At 36.5% G+C, this 18,393-nt stretch overlaps 1 protein-coding gene across 4 annotated transcripts in view; it reads left to right on the top strand.

Annotated features, from left to right (window-relative positions):
- LCORL (ligand dependent nuclear receptor corepressor like) overlaps window positions 1-18,393 on the top strand; it is a 146,040-nt gene that overhangs the window by 109,176 nt on the left and 18,471 nt on the right. For 2 of the 4 annotated variants that reach the window (XM_031943316.1, XM_031943318.1), the window contains exon 7: window positions 1,999-8,310. The exons of 1 other annotated variant lie outside the window; for it this stretch is intronic. In XM_031943316.1, coding sequence (XP_031799176.1) covers window positions 1,999-6,841 — 4,843 coding nt within the window. In that variant the 3' untranslated portion in view covers window positions 6,842-8,310. Of the gene's footprint in view, window positions 1-1,998; window positions 8,311-18,393 lie in introns of those variants that run through there. One more of the 4 variants, XM_031943317.1, reaches the window with a different exon arrangement.

Genomic DNA, 18,393 nt, shown 5'->3' with positions numbered 1-18,393 from the left:
CAGTATCAAAGAAACTGTTAAAAAAAAAAATTTATATCTATATAACCTAATTTGTACTATTCATTTACTTTAGGAAATTAAACATTTTTAAAGGGAAAACTAAACAAGAGCCATCACTCTTTAAACTATTGTTTGCTCTTGAAAAACAGTTTGTTACATGAACATCTTTATATATTTCAAAACTCTCAATGAAATTTTTTAAAATGAGCTATTTTTTTAAATAAATTTTAATAGTATCTGGCCATTTCAAAAGCTAATACCCCAGAAGACATTAGAATTCATTGAAATCTAGTGTTAAACATGTAAGTTCTCTGCGTTCATCACTTAACTATATTGTCTTGTTTTTAACAAGTTACAACTCATTTATACGTATGATTACGTACACATACATATATATACAAAATTATTAAACTGTATCAATATTTTTGTACATCTCCAGTTTTGCTAGTTTTTAATATATGAAGCTACTTAAAGCATATAAAGATATTAGAAATCACATGTTGAGAGTCAATATTTTCATTTTCTTAATTTTCTCCTGTGTATCCTTATCCGTAGTTGTCTGGTAATGAAACTTGGGGTGGCAGTGCCATTTTTGTAAACTCCACAGGATAATGTTTATCCCTAATTATCTTTAAACGAGTCAGGTTCCCCCAGTGTCAAATTATTTCCCCCAAGGAAGTTGACAATTTCAGTGTGTTTGCTTACGGTGTAATTCTTCCACTTTGGTATCAGTTTATCATAGATAATAAAATAAATTCACACCAGCATGAAAAGAAATTTAATAAGAACTAAAAATTCATTTGTTTAAAAAAAAGGACATTTCCTCAATTTGTCAAAGCAACTGTGCTACATTTATAACAACCATAAAATGTATTTTAGATGGAACATTCCAATCTATAGTATCTATCAGGCATAATCAGTATTTGTAGTGGGCAAATAATAAATGTTTATATTTATTGTTAGTTTAATACACATTAATAAATATGTGTAATTACACTTGGCAAATTCACAGTATCCCTCGATTAGAAATATATATCCAAATATCAAAGGTTAGTGTATATTTAATATTTCAGCCAATCTACATCTTAAATTAAAAGTTCTACAACATGGGCTTTAAAAATAAGGATAAAATAAGATATGGAGTATAAATGAAAGGCTAGTTTCATGTTCAGAGTTTGGTGATATGTTTAACATAAATACATACTTTTCTGAAACAGAATTCTTTTAATATATTTTGTTCTTCTTGCTACGGTACTGGGTGAAAAATTATACACATAGACATCTTTATTAGTTGCTATATAACACTGAATCTTATGCTTAATTGAAGATAGATTTTTATTAGTTGCTACCATGAACATTTTTCCAGCATTTCTAACTAAATAATTATAGGTAAGTAAAATATTTAGTTTTAAGTAACTCTTTCAAAAAGCTGTTAAATAAGAATATTTTTAAATACCTTCAAAATTTTATTAAGAATTAGAATATCTTCACTTAACTTTAGATAAGAAAATCTCTGATTTTTATAAGATCCAAATTACATAAATATTTTCTAGACTTCATTAGTTAATGTTACAGTTATTTATTTTAAAGAAAGATAATAATCTACATATCTTTCCATAATTGTACAAAAAGAATATGGCCCAATAATAGAATTTAATAATTTACCTCACAAAATTTTATAAAGTCATAATAAAGCATTTATACCTGTAAGGATTATGAAGTAATTGACATATTTAAGAAATTAAATATTCTCCAAATATTAATATGTATATATGATTATTTTTTCTTTCAAAATAGGAGTTTGTCATTAAATAATCTTACCATATTATATAATTATTAAGAGCTTTAATTTATACTGATATCTTAAAAGTTTTGGGGTTTTGAATCCCCCCTAAAAAACCCAAATATATTTCATTATTAATATTTAAGATTGTATAGCCCCAATATTTTTGGCACTTTTACTGTCATTTATTATTTTTGTTTGATTTTTATTTTTAGTTCAACTCTTGATGCAAAATCAGAGGAAGCTACTAAAATGGAAAAAGGAAAATCAACATTAAACAAAGTTTTGGAATCATTGTGCACATATCACCAGCAACAAATTTTGGCTATGTTGAAATTTCTAATTCAAGAGCAAAATGCTTCTTCACTTTGCAGTTGCAATGCATCACATGCTCTGTCTTCAGAATCTCAAAAATCCCTCACTGAAGATGATTTGCATGGTCTGTTGTGTAGTTGTGGTGAATATAGGCTAAGAGAAATAGGGTGTTTACAACATGAAAGACAAAGCTCTGGCTTAGCACCCCTTTCAGTGTGTTTTAAGGATTTTCATTGCTTATCTTGCCAAACTGTAGCTATTGAGCACATTAAGACAGTAGTTAGCAGAGAAATTGCCAACAGTTACAATCCCCACAGGTGCTGTTCTAGACTGTTACAAAACTGTAACAGTTATTCTGCAAGATCATCCTTTTGTACTCCTCTTTCCTTACCTGAAGTTTGTGATCTGTCAATCAATATTAAAGATACTAACAGATCTCGGAGTCCTTCACCACCACCATTATCACCCATACAGACTGAAGGATTTGAAAAATTTAAAGATTCAATCTCAGGCATTTCCGCTTTAGAAAACAAACTTGAAGCAATTATCAATCAGCCTCCATCTCTCATCCCAGCAGAAGACAACAAGAGCAGTTGTGAACATGAAGGTAAAATACGCAAAGCAAACACAGCTGATAACTCGGATGACTCTTTGCTCATAGCAGAAGAAAGCAGTTGTTTTATAAATCATGAGAAAATGGAAAAAGGTGAAAGCACTACGATTTTTCAAGATTTAATGGAACGAATCAATGAAAAGTTGAAATCAATTGAAACTACAGATATAACAAACCTTGTAAAAGTATCTAGTAGTGATAGTAATACTGAAAATGATAATCTAAGATTAGGTGATTTAATAACATCTCTTTTGCATAATGCAAAGGCTAGTGATTACAGTTTTATGGAGCTATTGAGTCAACATGATAAAAAAGTAGAAAACAAAATTATACAGACAAGATTTCGAAAGCGTCAGGAAACCTTGTTTGCAATGCATAACTCTCCTGATTCACCTTTGTTTAGAAGGCAGTCTTTACAAATAAAAAGAGAAATCGCTAGCCTTGATGAACATTTTGCAAGAAAAAAGTCATCTGAAAAAATTTCAAAGAAATTGATACGCAATGATGAGAGAGTATCAATGGACCGAGAATCATACATTTTAGAAGACGCTCCTTTCCAGAATCCTAAAATCATTCAAAGTTCTAATCATGAAGAAGCATCTACATTTTTGCCAGTCTATGAAATAAAATCATTGCAGCTACCTCTTCATAGTTTGGAAACGAACTCTAATTTTGACACAATTTCAGAAGGCTTTCCAGCTCTAAATCCAGAGAAAGCGAGCCTAACAAAATCACAGAAAGAATTTATAACTGAAAAGAAAATACAAAATCATAGAGGAAATCCTAGATTTGAAAGCAATCATATTCCTCTGAAGGATGATCTTACTGGGCTTTTAAACAGAAGTAGGCGAAATATTGTGCCTCCTGGGTGGTATTCTGTATATGTAACAAATAATTTTGTATTTAAAAAATCTCCTAAGGCTAAAAAGTCTGCAGAAATAGATACCATGAAAGATCTTCAAGTTGATAGATCAAACAATATAGACATAAATGAAATTGCAAGGAATACAAATTTGCAGGTTGTCGTGGAACGTTTAGAAGATACTATAAATATGGCCAAAAATACATTGGAAAATCCACCATTATCAGAGGGATTTAAAATATCCAGGAAGTTGAAAGAAGATGTTCATTGTAAAGACCAAAATGCTATTAATAATTTGAACCTTTGTGTGAGTGAAGCATGTAAAGAACAAAGTTTCTTATCGCACACTAAAGTGTCATCCAGCAATAGTAATAAAAGCAATTGTCTTGTGACAGTAGAACATGCAAATGTGATAGATCAAAGACTTGAAGGCATCAAAAAAAACCACTTAGCTTTGGGTAGTTTGTCCTCACAGACAAGGTCTGAAGTTGTAGAAAATTCTTTTTCCAGTTATTCTAGTCCTATCAAACTCATGTTTCTCTCAGAGGTGAATAGCAGTGAAGGAGTCAAATATACTTTAACATCTGTCAGTACTTCTAATGCCAACCTCTGTTCTTTTGAAAAATGCCCAACTAGTCTCTCAGTAGGAAAAGAAACTGAAAAAACCAAGGGCATCCCCGGTGCATGTTTTGGCGATTATAGCTGTAATACAGAAAGTAACATTTCACAAGCAGAAAAATCCACTTGTGCAAAAGAAACCATAGAACCCTGTTCAGCAAATGTAACTGAAGTGAGTAGTTGTAAGCAGCAGGAAGAATGTGCGGATCAATCAAATGGTATTAGTGAGTCATCTTTTAAAAGGAAACCAGGTAGACCCAAGAAAATAGGTCCTCAAGTTGTAAAACAGGTTAAGCGACCAATCGGAAGGCCACCCAAACCCAAAGTTGATACGATAGATAGCACTGTATGCAGGAGCGAGCACATCAGCAGTTTAGGGAAGAAAAACACAGACTCCCTAGTGTCGGGCTTAAATGAGGGCATTGGGAGAAAAAGTATTACGGTGACTGTTGTTTACGGAAGGTCAAGACGAATTAAAAGGCACGTTTCAGAAGGTAGCCTAGGCACAGCTATGCCTCTAAGTAGTAGTGGTACTGATTTTTTGCATGAATATAATGGGCTAAAACCTAAGAAAGCAGGAGAAATTGGTCTGAATGAAAGAATGTCTGCTGTCCCAAGTTTGACTACTGAAAAGGAGATCTTTGCATCTGGCTACGAACACATTAGACCTACCAAGAACAAATCTGTGTTACCTTACCCTTACAGCAATATTATTCGGACAAGCCAGAAGCCTTTGACAGTAATTAGGAAACCTGGTAGACCTGCCAAAGTTAAAATTTCTGGCATATCTGTGACTATAAATAGAGTTTCACCTCAAGAAAGAAAAGTGTGTTTAAGCAGCTGCTTGCCTCCTTTAGATCAAGACAGTATGCTAGAAAAAAATCTCTCACAAGAGAAGCACGAACACCAGTGCAATAAAATAGATAAAACAAACAGTAGTCAAGCTGATTTATTTGAGGACAGATCAAGGAATATGCCTTCTCCAGTACCTTTAAGACATTCTGTTAGGGACAGAAAGCCATCTCTGCATTTTTTACATTCCTTAGCATCTTCTAATTCATTTGCTTATAGAAACAACTTGCTACGTAAATCATATAAACTACATTTCCAAAAAACTAAAGATCACAAAGAAAAATGCAAATACTCAAATACAAAAGTAGCTTCCAAAGATACCTCAGGAGCTCGAAATTCAGGTAATATGAAAAAGAATCTTGATGATGGTAAATTCACAACTATTAATGAAGTATCATTGGATCCCATTTTTTCATCAAGCCCCTCTCTTAGGTGGTGGGCAACTACTACTTCAAATGATTCCTTGTTAGAAGAGTTAAATAATAGATTTGAGCAGATAACTAATGCTTGGGTACAAGTGAGTGGAAATGAAACAGAAAATTGTCTTCATGAAGCAAAAGGCTACTTAGAAGAGGATGATAATTTTAAAGTGCCAAGCCCTTTGGAAACCTGCCTTTTAGAACTTGAAGTCTCACCTGTAAAAATGCTTTTTCAGAAAAAGTGTGACATGAATGAGCTTTGTACTTGGTTTATGCAAACAACAGAAACACAGTCTCTTTCACTAGTTAGAAAAGCAAATGCTCGAAATCCTTTGGAGGTAATTAATACCAGAGGAATCAAAGTCGGAAGCAAACAATCTGAGCATAATACTAGTCTTTTCAGAAAGCACTTTAAAAAATTTGCACTATCCTCTCCTTCAAAATCAGCAGGGAAATTACAAATATTACGTAAAATTGTTAGATCTCCAGTCTTAAATGTAAAGAGTAATTTCACACTAGCCAGACTGAGGAGAACTGAATTTAAGAGATTGCAGCATGAAAGATGGAGACAGGTAAAAAAACTTCATAATCATGGAACAATTGATTGGAAATCTAAAAGAAGGAACTTCAGATTTTTCTGCCAGAACCAGTTTTTAAATAAGACTATAGAGGGAACAAATGCCGACATCACATATCAAGGAAAAAGCACAGCAGAAAATCAGCAGTTGGTCTTAGCACCTGAAATCAGGGATGCTTTTTTACAACAGAAGGTGGAATTGCCTGATCACGGCACACATGCTAGTTTAGAAAGCATTTTGAAATTACATGCTAAAGAGAATGAAACCAAGTATAGCCGTAAAGATTTTGGGAAGATTACAAGACAAGGAAAAGTGTGTTCAAGCTCCTGGAGGTCAAAAACCTTTAAAGACTGTAGGATATTTTTGAGGAAAATCAACCATATTGAACAAAGAAATCCATTTCAGCTAAATACAATCATTTATTCTCCAGAATCTATTGAGAGTGGGAGTAATCATCAGACTTATGTTGAAGAAACAAAGCACTGTAACTTAAGATCTCATTCTGCCCGTCAAAATTCTCTTAAAAGGCAATCTGAAGCGATGGAAAAATCTAAAGCAAATAATTCTTCACCTGACACTTTTGCTAGCCAACTTGATGGCAATAAATTAGACAAACACATTAAACTTGATAAGAATGCTTCTGATAGTTCTGAAGTTATTAGTAAATTGAACAAAAGAAAAAGACCCTCATGGAAGACCACTGAAATGTCAACCAAAAGACATAAGCGACAGTCTTGTAACAGTGGACAAATGGCAAACTATTATTCAAAATACCAATTAGGTAAGTTTTTCTCTCCCTGATTATAAAATTTCATTGTAGGTGTCATGAAAAAGGTATAAGTAAATAAGTAGATAAAGAGCAACTTATTGGTAGATTTTTTTCTCCCCAAATAATATTTGAGAAATTTAAACCACACCAGCTGAATAAGGTAGCAAATCCAAATAAGCTTTTCTCTGTATCTCCAAATTTCCAGAATTTCAAGAATTAGAAGAGGTATAGACATTTTGACCTACTTGAAGTTCCATCTTTTTACAGTAATTTTGTTTTAAAAAAAAAAGTTACCTGGATATTTGCACAGAATTTTACCTAATTAGTTGACTAAAGAAATTAAGCCCTTTCATCATTAAAGCTTTAGATGTGTTTCACCTAACACATGTAAACAGAGCGATGGTGCAGTGTGGTGACAGTTACAGATGGTAAGACATGACAATTACTTGGAGGTGTGAATCTCATCCACTATGCCGTTCCTTCTTCCTGTCTTCCAGGGAATTTAGATTAGGCCCTACTTTATTAAAGGTTAGAGAAAGCAAAAGTGTTTCAGCTTAGAGTCTTCTTACTTCCTTTATTGTTTCTACTCAGAAATTATTTGTAAGAAACCCAATATTGGTGCTTTCCAGACATTTTCCATAACCAGAATGCTGCTTTTTGGCTGAAGTGTGATTTCCTTTATTGGTCTAACAGTTGGTAAACTTTGTTTTGTTTATACAACGAAGCCAAGCAGTACAAGGTATTTTGGTGTGATTCCTGTCGTCTTATTGACAAGAAATGGTGCAATTGTATATTTGGAATGAATGAGTTTGATACTATGTGTTGTAATTACACAGTTATGCTATAAAATTAAAAACTAAAGACTTAAAAAAACTTTGTTACTATCTAATAAAAGCAGGCATAATATTTTTTTAAAAGCATGAAAGATAATGTAGTGAGCTTTGGGGCTTTAACATGGCAAAACAAATTAGATAAGCATTCAGAAATTAGAATTTTAAAATACTAATTTTAGTAACGTGCTAGCATATAAGTTAAACTGAAATCCTTATTAAGTAAATATCTCCATTTTAATAAAGAAATTGAACTTAAAATATGTTTTCTGTTTTTTCAGGATAGGCAAGGACAGGACAATAAATAACTTTTTTGGGGGAAAGCAAATACCCAATAATCATGAACAAACATTAACTAGGCTTAAAAAAAAAGTTAATCTATAAAGAAATTGAGAGAATAATATGTGAAGCTTAATTTTTCTCCCCACAACCTCCAATATATCATATTCATTTCATAAATCAGAGTTTCCAAAGGTAAAATATTCTGCATAAAGTTTAATGTAACAATGTTTGGTCCTTGCATTTTAATTAGTCTCTCTTTTCAAGCAAAGAACATGAAATTTCTTTGGACATGGCTATACCTCCAGCAAATGTGAGATCACTGCAGATAAAAATAAGATGAAAAACGTCTTAGTGCCTTTTTGCTGGATATAGAAAAAACTTTTGCATTTCAGCTTTAAAAAAAAAATTGATATTGTCATACTAGAATTGTGCCTCATGCCATTTTCTCATTTTTAAATGCTATACAAATAGTCATTTCTTTTTCCAGAACTTCCTTGTACTTGACTTTTATTTACCTTTTGCTGATAACTTTCCTTCCTTATTTTTTCTCTAAAACTTTTTAGTTTTATTTGTTTTGTCTTAAGTAATTTTTTACATTAGTATCTGACTTTTAAGTGTTTCCTTAAATTTCATTATTTTAAGATTTTTTTCCCATTCTTCTTAGTAGTCTCCATTTTATTCTCTTTGAAATTATTTTTAACTGCATTATGAGATTTGTTTTCATTGCTCTTTTCCATAGCATACTAAGCGTCTCAGAGTTTGGAGTGGGAAAGGGGGGAAGAGGGAGGGAATTTAACCTCAGCACTTTTTTAGGAAAAATTGGGGGGTTATGTATAATAAATTAAGGAAGATTTCTGTTGATTAAATATTTGTTCAGGAATTTGAGGGGAGGTTGTTTTTGAATTAGCATGAATGTCTTGATTTTATAAAATTTGTAAAATTATATAGTTTAATACATTTGGTTTGAGTTCTTTTAATATGCTTTTTCATATTTGTAAAGTATAGATCAAATGTTAAATATGTATATATATCTATATGTATATAGATATATATAGTTGTAGAACTCAGCAGACATTTTAGTGCCATTTTTGAGAGATGCAAAGACATATAGGTAGAGGCTTTGCTCTTGAAAAATGTAAAGCCCTATTGAGAGAAAATGTACACATGAAATAAGGTAAGTAATAATGCAAAACATTGACATAATGAAGTACCAAATAAATCGTATACATGGGATTTCAGAATTCAGAAGAATAATTTTTTAACTGGCTTTTTCTTTTCCATTCACCATTTATTTAGCTCTTTACTGTGCTTTCTGACACATTCAGTGTATGTAGATAAGACATGGTCCTTACCTCAGCTTATCAGCAATAAAAGAATAAGAACCAAGTACAGATAATTATAATATATAATGTTACACGACAAATTGATGAGAAAATGCTTTGGGAAGTGGCAGTAGGGATCAAGGCAAGGGCAACATTTTAATTGAATTTTAAAAAGCAGAAATGGGCAGTGAAGACATTGCACATGTTGGTAATCATGTGAAAGTAGGAGATCCCAAGGCAAATTCAGGGATCAGGAGAATCGCTCCATTTTCTTGGAATTTGGACCACTTGAAGGAGAGTAGTCTGGCCCGAGCTGATGGGAAACTAGGACGGAGGCCCAGACTCAACAGCCCCGTGGGCCAGGCCCTGGCTACAAGTCCAGAGGAATGTCAGCCCCTGTCCCCAGTACCTGGAGCTTCAGACAAGGGGAAACTGGAAAGGGAGGGAGAGCAGGGAATCCCTGGAGAACATCCTGGTGCCCCCTCATCCCTCCAGGCTGAGGTCTTCAATTCTCTGAGGCTGAAGCCCATCAGAAGATGGTTGGGGACGTGGTGAGTGAGTCAGGAGGGGAAGATAGAAGGGAGAGAAATGAAAAGGGTAAGAGACGGGACGGACAGACTTGGGGCTTGGGATGAGCCACAGCCTTCGCAGCTCTTCCAGAAGTAGCCCTAGAACTGCAGCCTTGGGAGGCGGGAGGTACAGTGCAGACATGGAAAGGTTTGAGCCCAGGAGTGGAAGAGGAGGAGCACTCCTGGGGAGAGTTCCAGGTCTTTCTGAATGAACCACAGCCCATCGCCAGGCTCTCCTGTGGCTCTTCAGCCTGTTGTAACCGAGCCGAACCAGCCTTGTCTCCGATGGGTGCCATGGACTGTTCCCCCACACCTAGGATCCGTTCCCTCCTTATCCTTGTTGCCCAAGTGCCGTGGCTTCAACAATTCCTCCTATAGGAGGCTTCTTGAGGCATTCCCTCTTCCTGCTACTAGTCCCTGCTGAAAAATTATTTTTTTAGAGAGAACTTATTTAAAACTAAAAAAAAAAAAAAAAAAAAAAAAAAAAAAACAGAAAAAGGAAAACAAAACATTGTCACATGCCCAGCAAAACAGGAAAGGTTCAAAATATAACAACAATAAAAGACATTATATTCACAACTATCTTTTATTTGCTTCCTTGTAGGTTATCCTTTTTTTTTGCTCTTTCATCCTGCCTCCCCCACCCTTAACTTCCTTTAAATAAGCTACACTTAACCACAGATATATTTATGTGTGTGTGTATATACTCTCCCACATACATATCTCTACACATATACATACACCTATGTGCATCTAAAACAATATTAATATGGCTGAGATATAATGTGGATTTTTCTCTGGATTGAAATCAATGACTACTAGAACTATTTTTTTTTCCTAATAATTTCTACTCCTGATCCTTGTTACCGTATTTGTGTAAATCTCTTATTTCCTATCTGTTGGGATATGGGACACACCTTCCAATGGCTGCTGGAGGTCTAACTCGGACCTGTAGAGTAGATCTCTTCATGTGAGAGGATGACAATGATACAAGGAGACTGAGAGACCATTGTTTTCTCTGACCTCTCTCCTCTTCCCTCTTCCCTATGCTTTATTTCATTCCCCATCCACAAAGAACATCTGTGAAGGCTGCTTTACCATTCCTTCAAGTGTTACGATCCACAGCTGTGGAGGCTCTTGGAGAATTGACCTGACCCTTCACCTGGGCATGATCCTTAACACCTATCTCTGCTCCATTTTCTACATCAGTTCTACTCCTTGACTTGCCTTGCTATTTCTTCACCTCCCCCCACTCTTTCCTTCTCTGTTTATTTATATATCATAAGCCACTTCCATTAATCTAAACACCTTTCTGTACCCCACCTTATCCCATGCCATATTTTCCCTTTCTCTTTAATCTATAACCTCATCCCATTCCCATTAGTTTACATATCCTTTTGTATCTCACCTTATCCTGTTCCCTTCCCACTTATTTCTTTATAGATATTGGAGGATGCTGTGCCCTTCAAGGTACATATGTACATACATATATGTGTGTGTGTATATATATATATTTTTTTTTTCCTATTTAACCAATTCCCCATTGGTGAGATTTTCAGAATTGCCATCTACTGATTCTATCATTTTTTCCTTTCTACCTCATTTGTATAGCATAATTATTGTTTTTACCTTTTTTCTAGACAATCTTGCCTTGTAGAGTCAGGTCATACTAAGCTTTGTTTCTGTCTTTCTACACAGTTACTGACATCAGTTTTGGACATATTTACATTTCCACATATAATACAAACACTTTTCCTTGTTAAGTAATTCCCTCAAAATTTGTTTTTGATGCTGGCTCTTACATGTTAAATTTTCTGTTGAATTCAGGTTTGGTTGAGACAGGATACTGAAAATCTGTGAGTTTCTTAAATGCCTTGGGTTTTTGTTTTTTTTTCATTCAACATTATATTTAGTTTTGCTGGATCTATTTTTGACCACAGGCCTAGTTTTATATATATATATCTGGTATAATTGTAATTATACTTGTATATTATACATATACATATACATATACATATATACCAGATAAATCTGGTTATAATTGTAGTTCCGGCATTTTTAATTGGTTTTGGGGAGGTTTTTTATTTGTTTCTTGTAAAGTTTTCTCTTTGATCTGGGGGTTTCAAAAGGTAGCAGTAATGTTTCTATGTCTCTTTCTTGTAGGATCTTGTAGAGGTGGTGATCAGTGCATTTTTCCTAATTCTACTTTTCCTTCTTGTTCTATTACTGTAGGACAGTTTTCTTTTGTTATTTCTTAAATCATTGTGTCAAGGTTCTTTTTTTTGGTCAACTTTCAGGTGGTCCAATTATTCTTATGTTTTTTCTTCTTCATTTGTTCTCCAGATCTGGTTTTTTTCCTTATATTTCACTTTGTTCTTTTTTTTTTTTTTTTTCATTCTTTGTTTTGTTGTATTTCTTGGTCTAAAAATTACTTTGTATTCACTTTGTGTGTATTTATTTGGCTTTGCATTTACTGTGTGTGTGTATAGACAGATAGATGGACGTATAGACAAACAGATGTACATACATTATTTCCCCAAGTAAATGTTATCTCCTTGAGAGCAAGAACAATTTCATTTTCAGAAATTTTTATCTCTAACACCTGAAACCAGTACCTAGGAAATGGTTATTGTTTGATTGTTCCAAGCAGATATGTACTCCAGTTAGTTAGAGATGATGGATGTAAAAAGGAGGAAGTTCCGTCCTCATGACTGTTAGCAGTGGTAATGATAGCTAGGTATCTACTACTTCTTCCCTAAAACAATCTATTCTATTTCCTAGAAGATCGGAATTATCGAGAAGGTGTTTCTTTAGAACAAGTGTTCCCATTTCTCCTCCTGCCCTCCAACACGTTCCTCCTTTCGCCCCACCCCCACCCCAGGTCTCTCCTCTCACAAGCCCCAACCCTTCAGCAGACCCACAGAGAACATTCTCCCAAGACCCTTCACCGCCTGCCTGCCTTGTCCAGGCTGTGGTGCAGCTTTGGGCTTCTTGTCGTAAGGGCCGGAGTCTGGACCCAACCCTGTCTTTGTGCCAACAGCCTTGGCAACCTTTGTGGGACTTCCTCACCCCACAACTTGCTGGCCACCCAATCTGCCCTTATGGAAACAAACTTGCTATCTTGCCTCCCCCGCCTTTACTTCTGAAGTGGGTTTTTTTAACCCAGTCTTGTTCTGGTTGGCCTAAGGTTCTAGCTCTATTAGGAGAAAAGGGTGAACTGAACTCTGTCATTTCCAGTGAACTCTGCCATTCTTACATGACAGTTCAAGTTCTGTCCAGGTGAAATAACTCCAGTTTCTTCAACTGAGTTTCCATATGGTGTGATCACAGTGTAGGGGATTGCAATCTTATTCTTGAAATTGGGTGTTCTTAACCTTTTTTTGTGTATCACGAATCCCTTGAGTTGTGTGGTGAAAATTTTGAACTCCTCAAAAAATGATTTTAAATTCATAAACTAAAATACATAAAATTATGAAAGAAACCAATTCTATTGAAATTTAGTTATCAAAATATTTTCAAAAACAAGATCATAAGTACCAGATTTAGAATCCCTGTTCTAGATAATGTGTTTCTTAATGGCAGAATTATAATTCACCACAACCCCCAAATCTTTGTCAGATAAAATGCTATCTAACTGCACTTTCTATCTAACTTGTACTTTCAGGTTGATTTGTGACAATTTTTCTTTTTTGTTTTTTGGTTCATGGTTCTTAGTCTGAAGATTGGAAATCTTTTTGGCTCCTGCCTGTGTTACTAATTACTTTAATAATGTTTGCTTGTTTGATAAGGTTGGCACTTACACTTCCCCCCCCCCCAAGTCTGATAAAGATGCTTAAAAGGTAAAAAAAAACAAAACAAAAAAAAAAAAAACCCACAAAGACAGGACCAGGCAGGGATTCCTGATAGAGAATCCTTCCCCAACAGTGCTCCATTAAGGAACACCTTGTGTTCCTTCTCCCCTCCACCTTACACAGCAGGTAATCCACTATAGGTTAAACAACTCTTCTGTATACATTTCCACATTTATCATGCTGCACACACAAAAAACGAGATCAAAAAAGAAAAAAATGAGACAAAAAGAAAGCAAACAGTAATAAAAAAAAAAAAGTGAAAACACTATTTGGTGATTCACACTCAGTCCCCAGAATCCTCTCTTTAGGTGCAGAAGGCTCCCTCCATCACAAGACCATGGGAACTGGCCGGAATCACCTCGATGTTGAAAAGAGCCACATCTGTCAGAATTGATCATCATATGATCTTATTATTCTGTACAACGTTTGCTTGTTTCACTCAGCATCAGTACATGCCAGTCTCCAGACCTCTCTGAAATTAGCTTGTTCATTTCTTATAGAACAGTAATATTCCATTACTTTCATATACCATAACTTATTCAGCCATTCCTGAATTGATGGGCATCTTCTCATTTTCCAATTCTTTGCCAATACAAAAAGGCTTATTTTTTATAAGTTTAACTTAGTTCCCTCATTTTTTAAAAAAATGAGGCCTTATCAGAGAAATTTGCATCAAAATTCCTTTTATACTTATCATTGTTCTCCATATTTCCCCACTTATTCTATTCTCTCCCCTTTTACCCTGCTCTCGTCACCCTCCTCCCTTCTCGTGCCCCGTTCCTCTTCCTTTGCTGCATTTCTGTCTTGAGTGTATGTGATTTCTCTTTGAGCCAGTTGTGATGAAAGTAGAGTTCACTCACTCTCTTTCTCCTCTTCCCCTCCAATATAGGAGCTTTTTCTTGCCTCTTTTTATGGCTGATAATTTGTGCCACTCCACTTCTCTCTCCCTTTCCCTTTCTCCCAGTACATTCTTCACACCTGTTAACTTCATCACTTTTTTAAAAAGATTTTTTAAAAGACACTTGCCTCTGTCTATATATACTCCTTATAGCTGTCATTATGATGAGAAAGTTCTTAAGGATTACAAGTATCATCCTTCCATAGAGGAATGTAATAGCCAAACCTTTTTAAGTTCCTTATGATATATCAAAAGGAACTTTCCTGATTTCCTCCTTATGCTTCTCCAGAGTCCTGTATTTGAATATAAAATTTTCCATTCAGTTCTGGTCTTTTCATCACAAACACTTGAAAAATCTTGTTTCATTGAATTTCCACCTTTTCCTCTTAGGGATCATACTCAGTTTTACTGGGTATTCTTGGTTACAATCCTAGCTCCATTGCTCTCCAGAACATCATATTCTAAGCCCTCTTGTCCTTTTAATGTAGAAGCTGCTAAATCATGTATTATCCTATGATTCCACTATACTTGAATCGTTTCTTTTTGGGTGCTTGTAATATTTTCTCCTTGACCTGCAAGATCCAAAATTTGTCTAAAATTTTAGTTTTCATTTTGGGATCTTTCAGGAGGTGGATTCTTTCAATTTCTATCTTATTCTCTGGTTCTAGAATATCAGGATAGTTGGTAATTTCTTGAAAGATGATGTCCAGGATCTTTTTTTTTTTTTTTATCCTGACATTCAAGTAGACCAATAATGTTTTAAGTTAATTCTCCCGGATTTATTTTCCAGGTCAGTTGTTTTTTTTTCCAATGAGATATTTCACATTTTTTTCATTTTCTGGGTTTTGCTTTATTGTATCTTGATTTCTCGTAAAATCATCAACTTAAACTATTTATTTGCTCAATTCTGATTTTTAAGGAATTATTTTCCTCAGTGAGCTTTTGTATCTTCTTTCCCAATTGACTAATTTTTTTTAAAGGCATTCTTCTCATTAGCTTTTTGTATTTCCTTTTGCACTGCTACCAATTCTTTTCCTAATTTTCCCTCTATCTCTCTTACTTGATTTTTAAAGTCCCTTTTGAGCTCTTCCATAGCCCAAACCCAATTCTTGTTTTTCTTGAAGGCTCTGAGTGTAGGAGTTCTGACTTTATGTTCTTCTGAGTGGGTGTTTTGATTGTCTGGTCTTCATAATAAATGCTAGAAACTTTTTTTGATTGTCTGCTCATTTTCCTAGCCAACTTATAGGTCTTTGTGTCTTGAGTGGGGGGTCTGCTGTCCCAGGCTGTTCTCCTTCTAGGGACCTGACCCCAAGTCCTCTATTGTGCCCTGGAGCTATGAGGGTGCCCCTGTCCCACTGGGACTATAAGGTCTGGGTGCTAAAGCCAGAGGCCTGTTCTGCTGCCTGGGCCAGTCCAGGATCCCCTGGGACTCCCACCCTGTGGTCGCTGGCCTTTCCTGCTGACCTTCCAGGTCCTGGTTGGTGTCTCTGGGCTCAGAGATCTGGGAGCCGCCAGCACGAGCCAGCCGCTGCTTCAGAGGTCCCCAGGCCCTCTGGAGGGGCCCACTGGGCGGTCATTCCAAGAGTTTTGCCGAGAATAATTCTCACTTGCATTTACATGGTTCTTTAAGGTTTCCACTCTCTCCTCCGATAACCCTGGGAAGTCAAGTGTTCCGGGTACTGTCTTCCACGGGAATGCGCCTGCGGCCCACTCCCCCACTCCCACTCCCACTCCCAGGGGGTCGGTGCGAGTGAGGAGTGAGATGTGAACCAATTGGTTTTCTTTTTTAGATTTCCTCCAGGGCTAAAAACCTAGTAAAAAGGTGTTTACTTCTCTCACATGGGGAATGTGTAACATCCCGCATGTACCCAGGTTATTTTGGAGGGCTGAAAGGGGAGAGAGAAGAGGGGACCGATGAGCAGTAGACAGTCTGGGGAAGGCCCTCAGGGTTGACTGCATCGGGCGTCCTGCCCTTGGATGCACTGCCATCAGGTTATCTGCAGGCGGGCTCCCTGCTCTCCAGCTACCTGCCTGCCTTTGGATGCACTGCCATCGGGTGCCCTACTGTCTGGCTCTCTGCTGTTGGGCGCATTGCATCAGGTTCCCTGCTGTCGGGTACACTGCCCTCAGATGCGCTGCAGTCAGGTTATCTGCAGGCAGGCTCCCTGCTATCCAGCTGCCTGCCATAGGGCGCATTCCATCAGGTTCCCTGCTGTTGGGTGCGTCACCCTGGGATGCACTGCCGTCAGGTTCCCTACTGTCTGGCTCCCTGCCGTTGGGTGGGTGCACTGCCCTTGAATGCACTGCCGTCAGGTTCCCTGTGTCCGGCTGTGCCTTCAAGCGCGCTGCTGTCTGATGCACTGCTATCAGGCTCCCTTGCCTATTGTTTACAGGCGTTCAGCATTTTATTTTGGAGATGTGAATATTTGTTTGTTTCTACCCCAGGACACCTTTCTCCATGACCTTTCAGATAACATAGTCCACACAGTAGCTCAATAATTGCATTTTCCAGTTCTTTCAGAATCCACTAGGTCTTCTATCAAGTAGTTCACCCAGGCTGGTGACCTGAAGTCATTGAAAGCAGTCAATCCTGATTTGTCTTGGGTTTCACTTCTCTGTTCAGCGTTTTCATTTTTTATCTTTTTAGCCCAAGAATCATCTCCTTGGCAAAGTCACTCTCTTTTCTCAAGTCTGCAATATCATGGTTGATGAAAAGCAATCAGTTTAAATCATCATTTGTGAGAGCTTGGTCTCTAAGTCTCTCCACACCTCGGTTTCCTGAGTTGTAAAAGAGAGGACCTTGATGTCCCTTCCAGTTCTGAGTCTGTGGTCCTGTCATTGTCTCATTCTGCTGAGAAAAGGTCTTAGTTTTTTGTAACCCTTTTTAAAATATAGCTATACTTAGGAAAAGGCAAAAAAACAATCTGCTTGCTATTTAGAAATTAAATGCAAGGCACAAGTGATGTTTGATTTCTTGCATATAGGACTTTCTAGAATGGAAAGTTCCTTCATCAACTCATACTGCAAACCATTTATGTTCAAATTACTAAAATCCTTGGGGAGTTGTCTAAGGAGCATAGATGCTAGGGCTTGCTCCCAGCCATATAATAAAAGTCAGAATCAAGAAGCCCTACATCCCGTTCCAGTCCACAGACCAGTAGTCCATGCTGCCCCAAGGAGATTTTTTATAAGATTCTAATACTGTCCTTTTCGCCAGAATAAGAAAGGAGCCAAGACGCCAGAGTCCATTTCATTAATGACTTCCATTAGATGATCCATGAAGTGGTGGAGCCAGGAGTCCTCCTGTGCACTCCCTGAGGACTAGGCCCTGTCTGAAGCCCTTATCATTACATCTCCTTTGATCCTCCTGGAGGAGCCTGAGCTAAGTGATGGTCCAGCTGAGAAGTGGCCAAAGAAGGACTTGAACTTCGACCTGCCTGACTCTCCTCTGTTCAGCCCTCCACTTCCCCAGGTCATCCATTGCCCCTCCCTCCTCTCTCCATCTTCAACCCCCCAAAATAACTTGCTGGTGTAGACCCAAAAGGAGAGAAGTCACCAACCTATGCAGGCCTTGTTCACCCTGTGGGCATCTGAGAAAGAAGAGCCTTTCTTCTAGTCCACTCTCTTGTTCTTTTCTTCTAGGAACTTGAACTAAGCCCCAGCTCTTGAAATTATATTTCTAGGTATTACCGTTTGAAGTGCATGTTTATGCCAGTCTTTTTTAGGTAAATAACAATTCGTGTTTTTAATTCTTAGTGCCCTAAGTATCTTTTGGGGTTTGAGTTTGGTTTGTGGTAAAGTTTCTATGTTTACACTGATTTCAAAGAGTATA

The sequence above is a fragment of the Sarcophilus harrisii genome, chromosome 6, assembly GCF_902635505.1.
Source record: "Sarcophilus harrisii chromosome 6, mSarHar1.11, whole genome shotgun sequence".
Lineage (NCBI taxonomy): Eukaryota > Metazoa > Chordata > Mammalia > Dasyuromorphia > Dasyuridae > Sarcophilus > Sarcophilus harrisii.
This window is presented reverse-complemented; position numbering and strand designations above follow the sequence as displayed.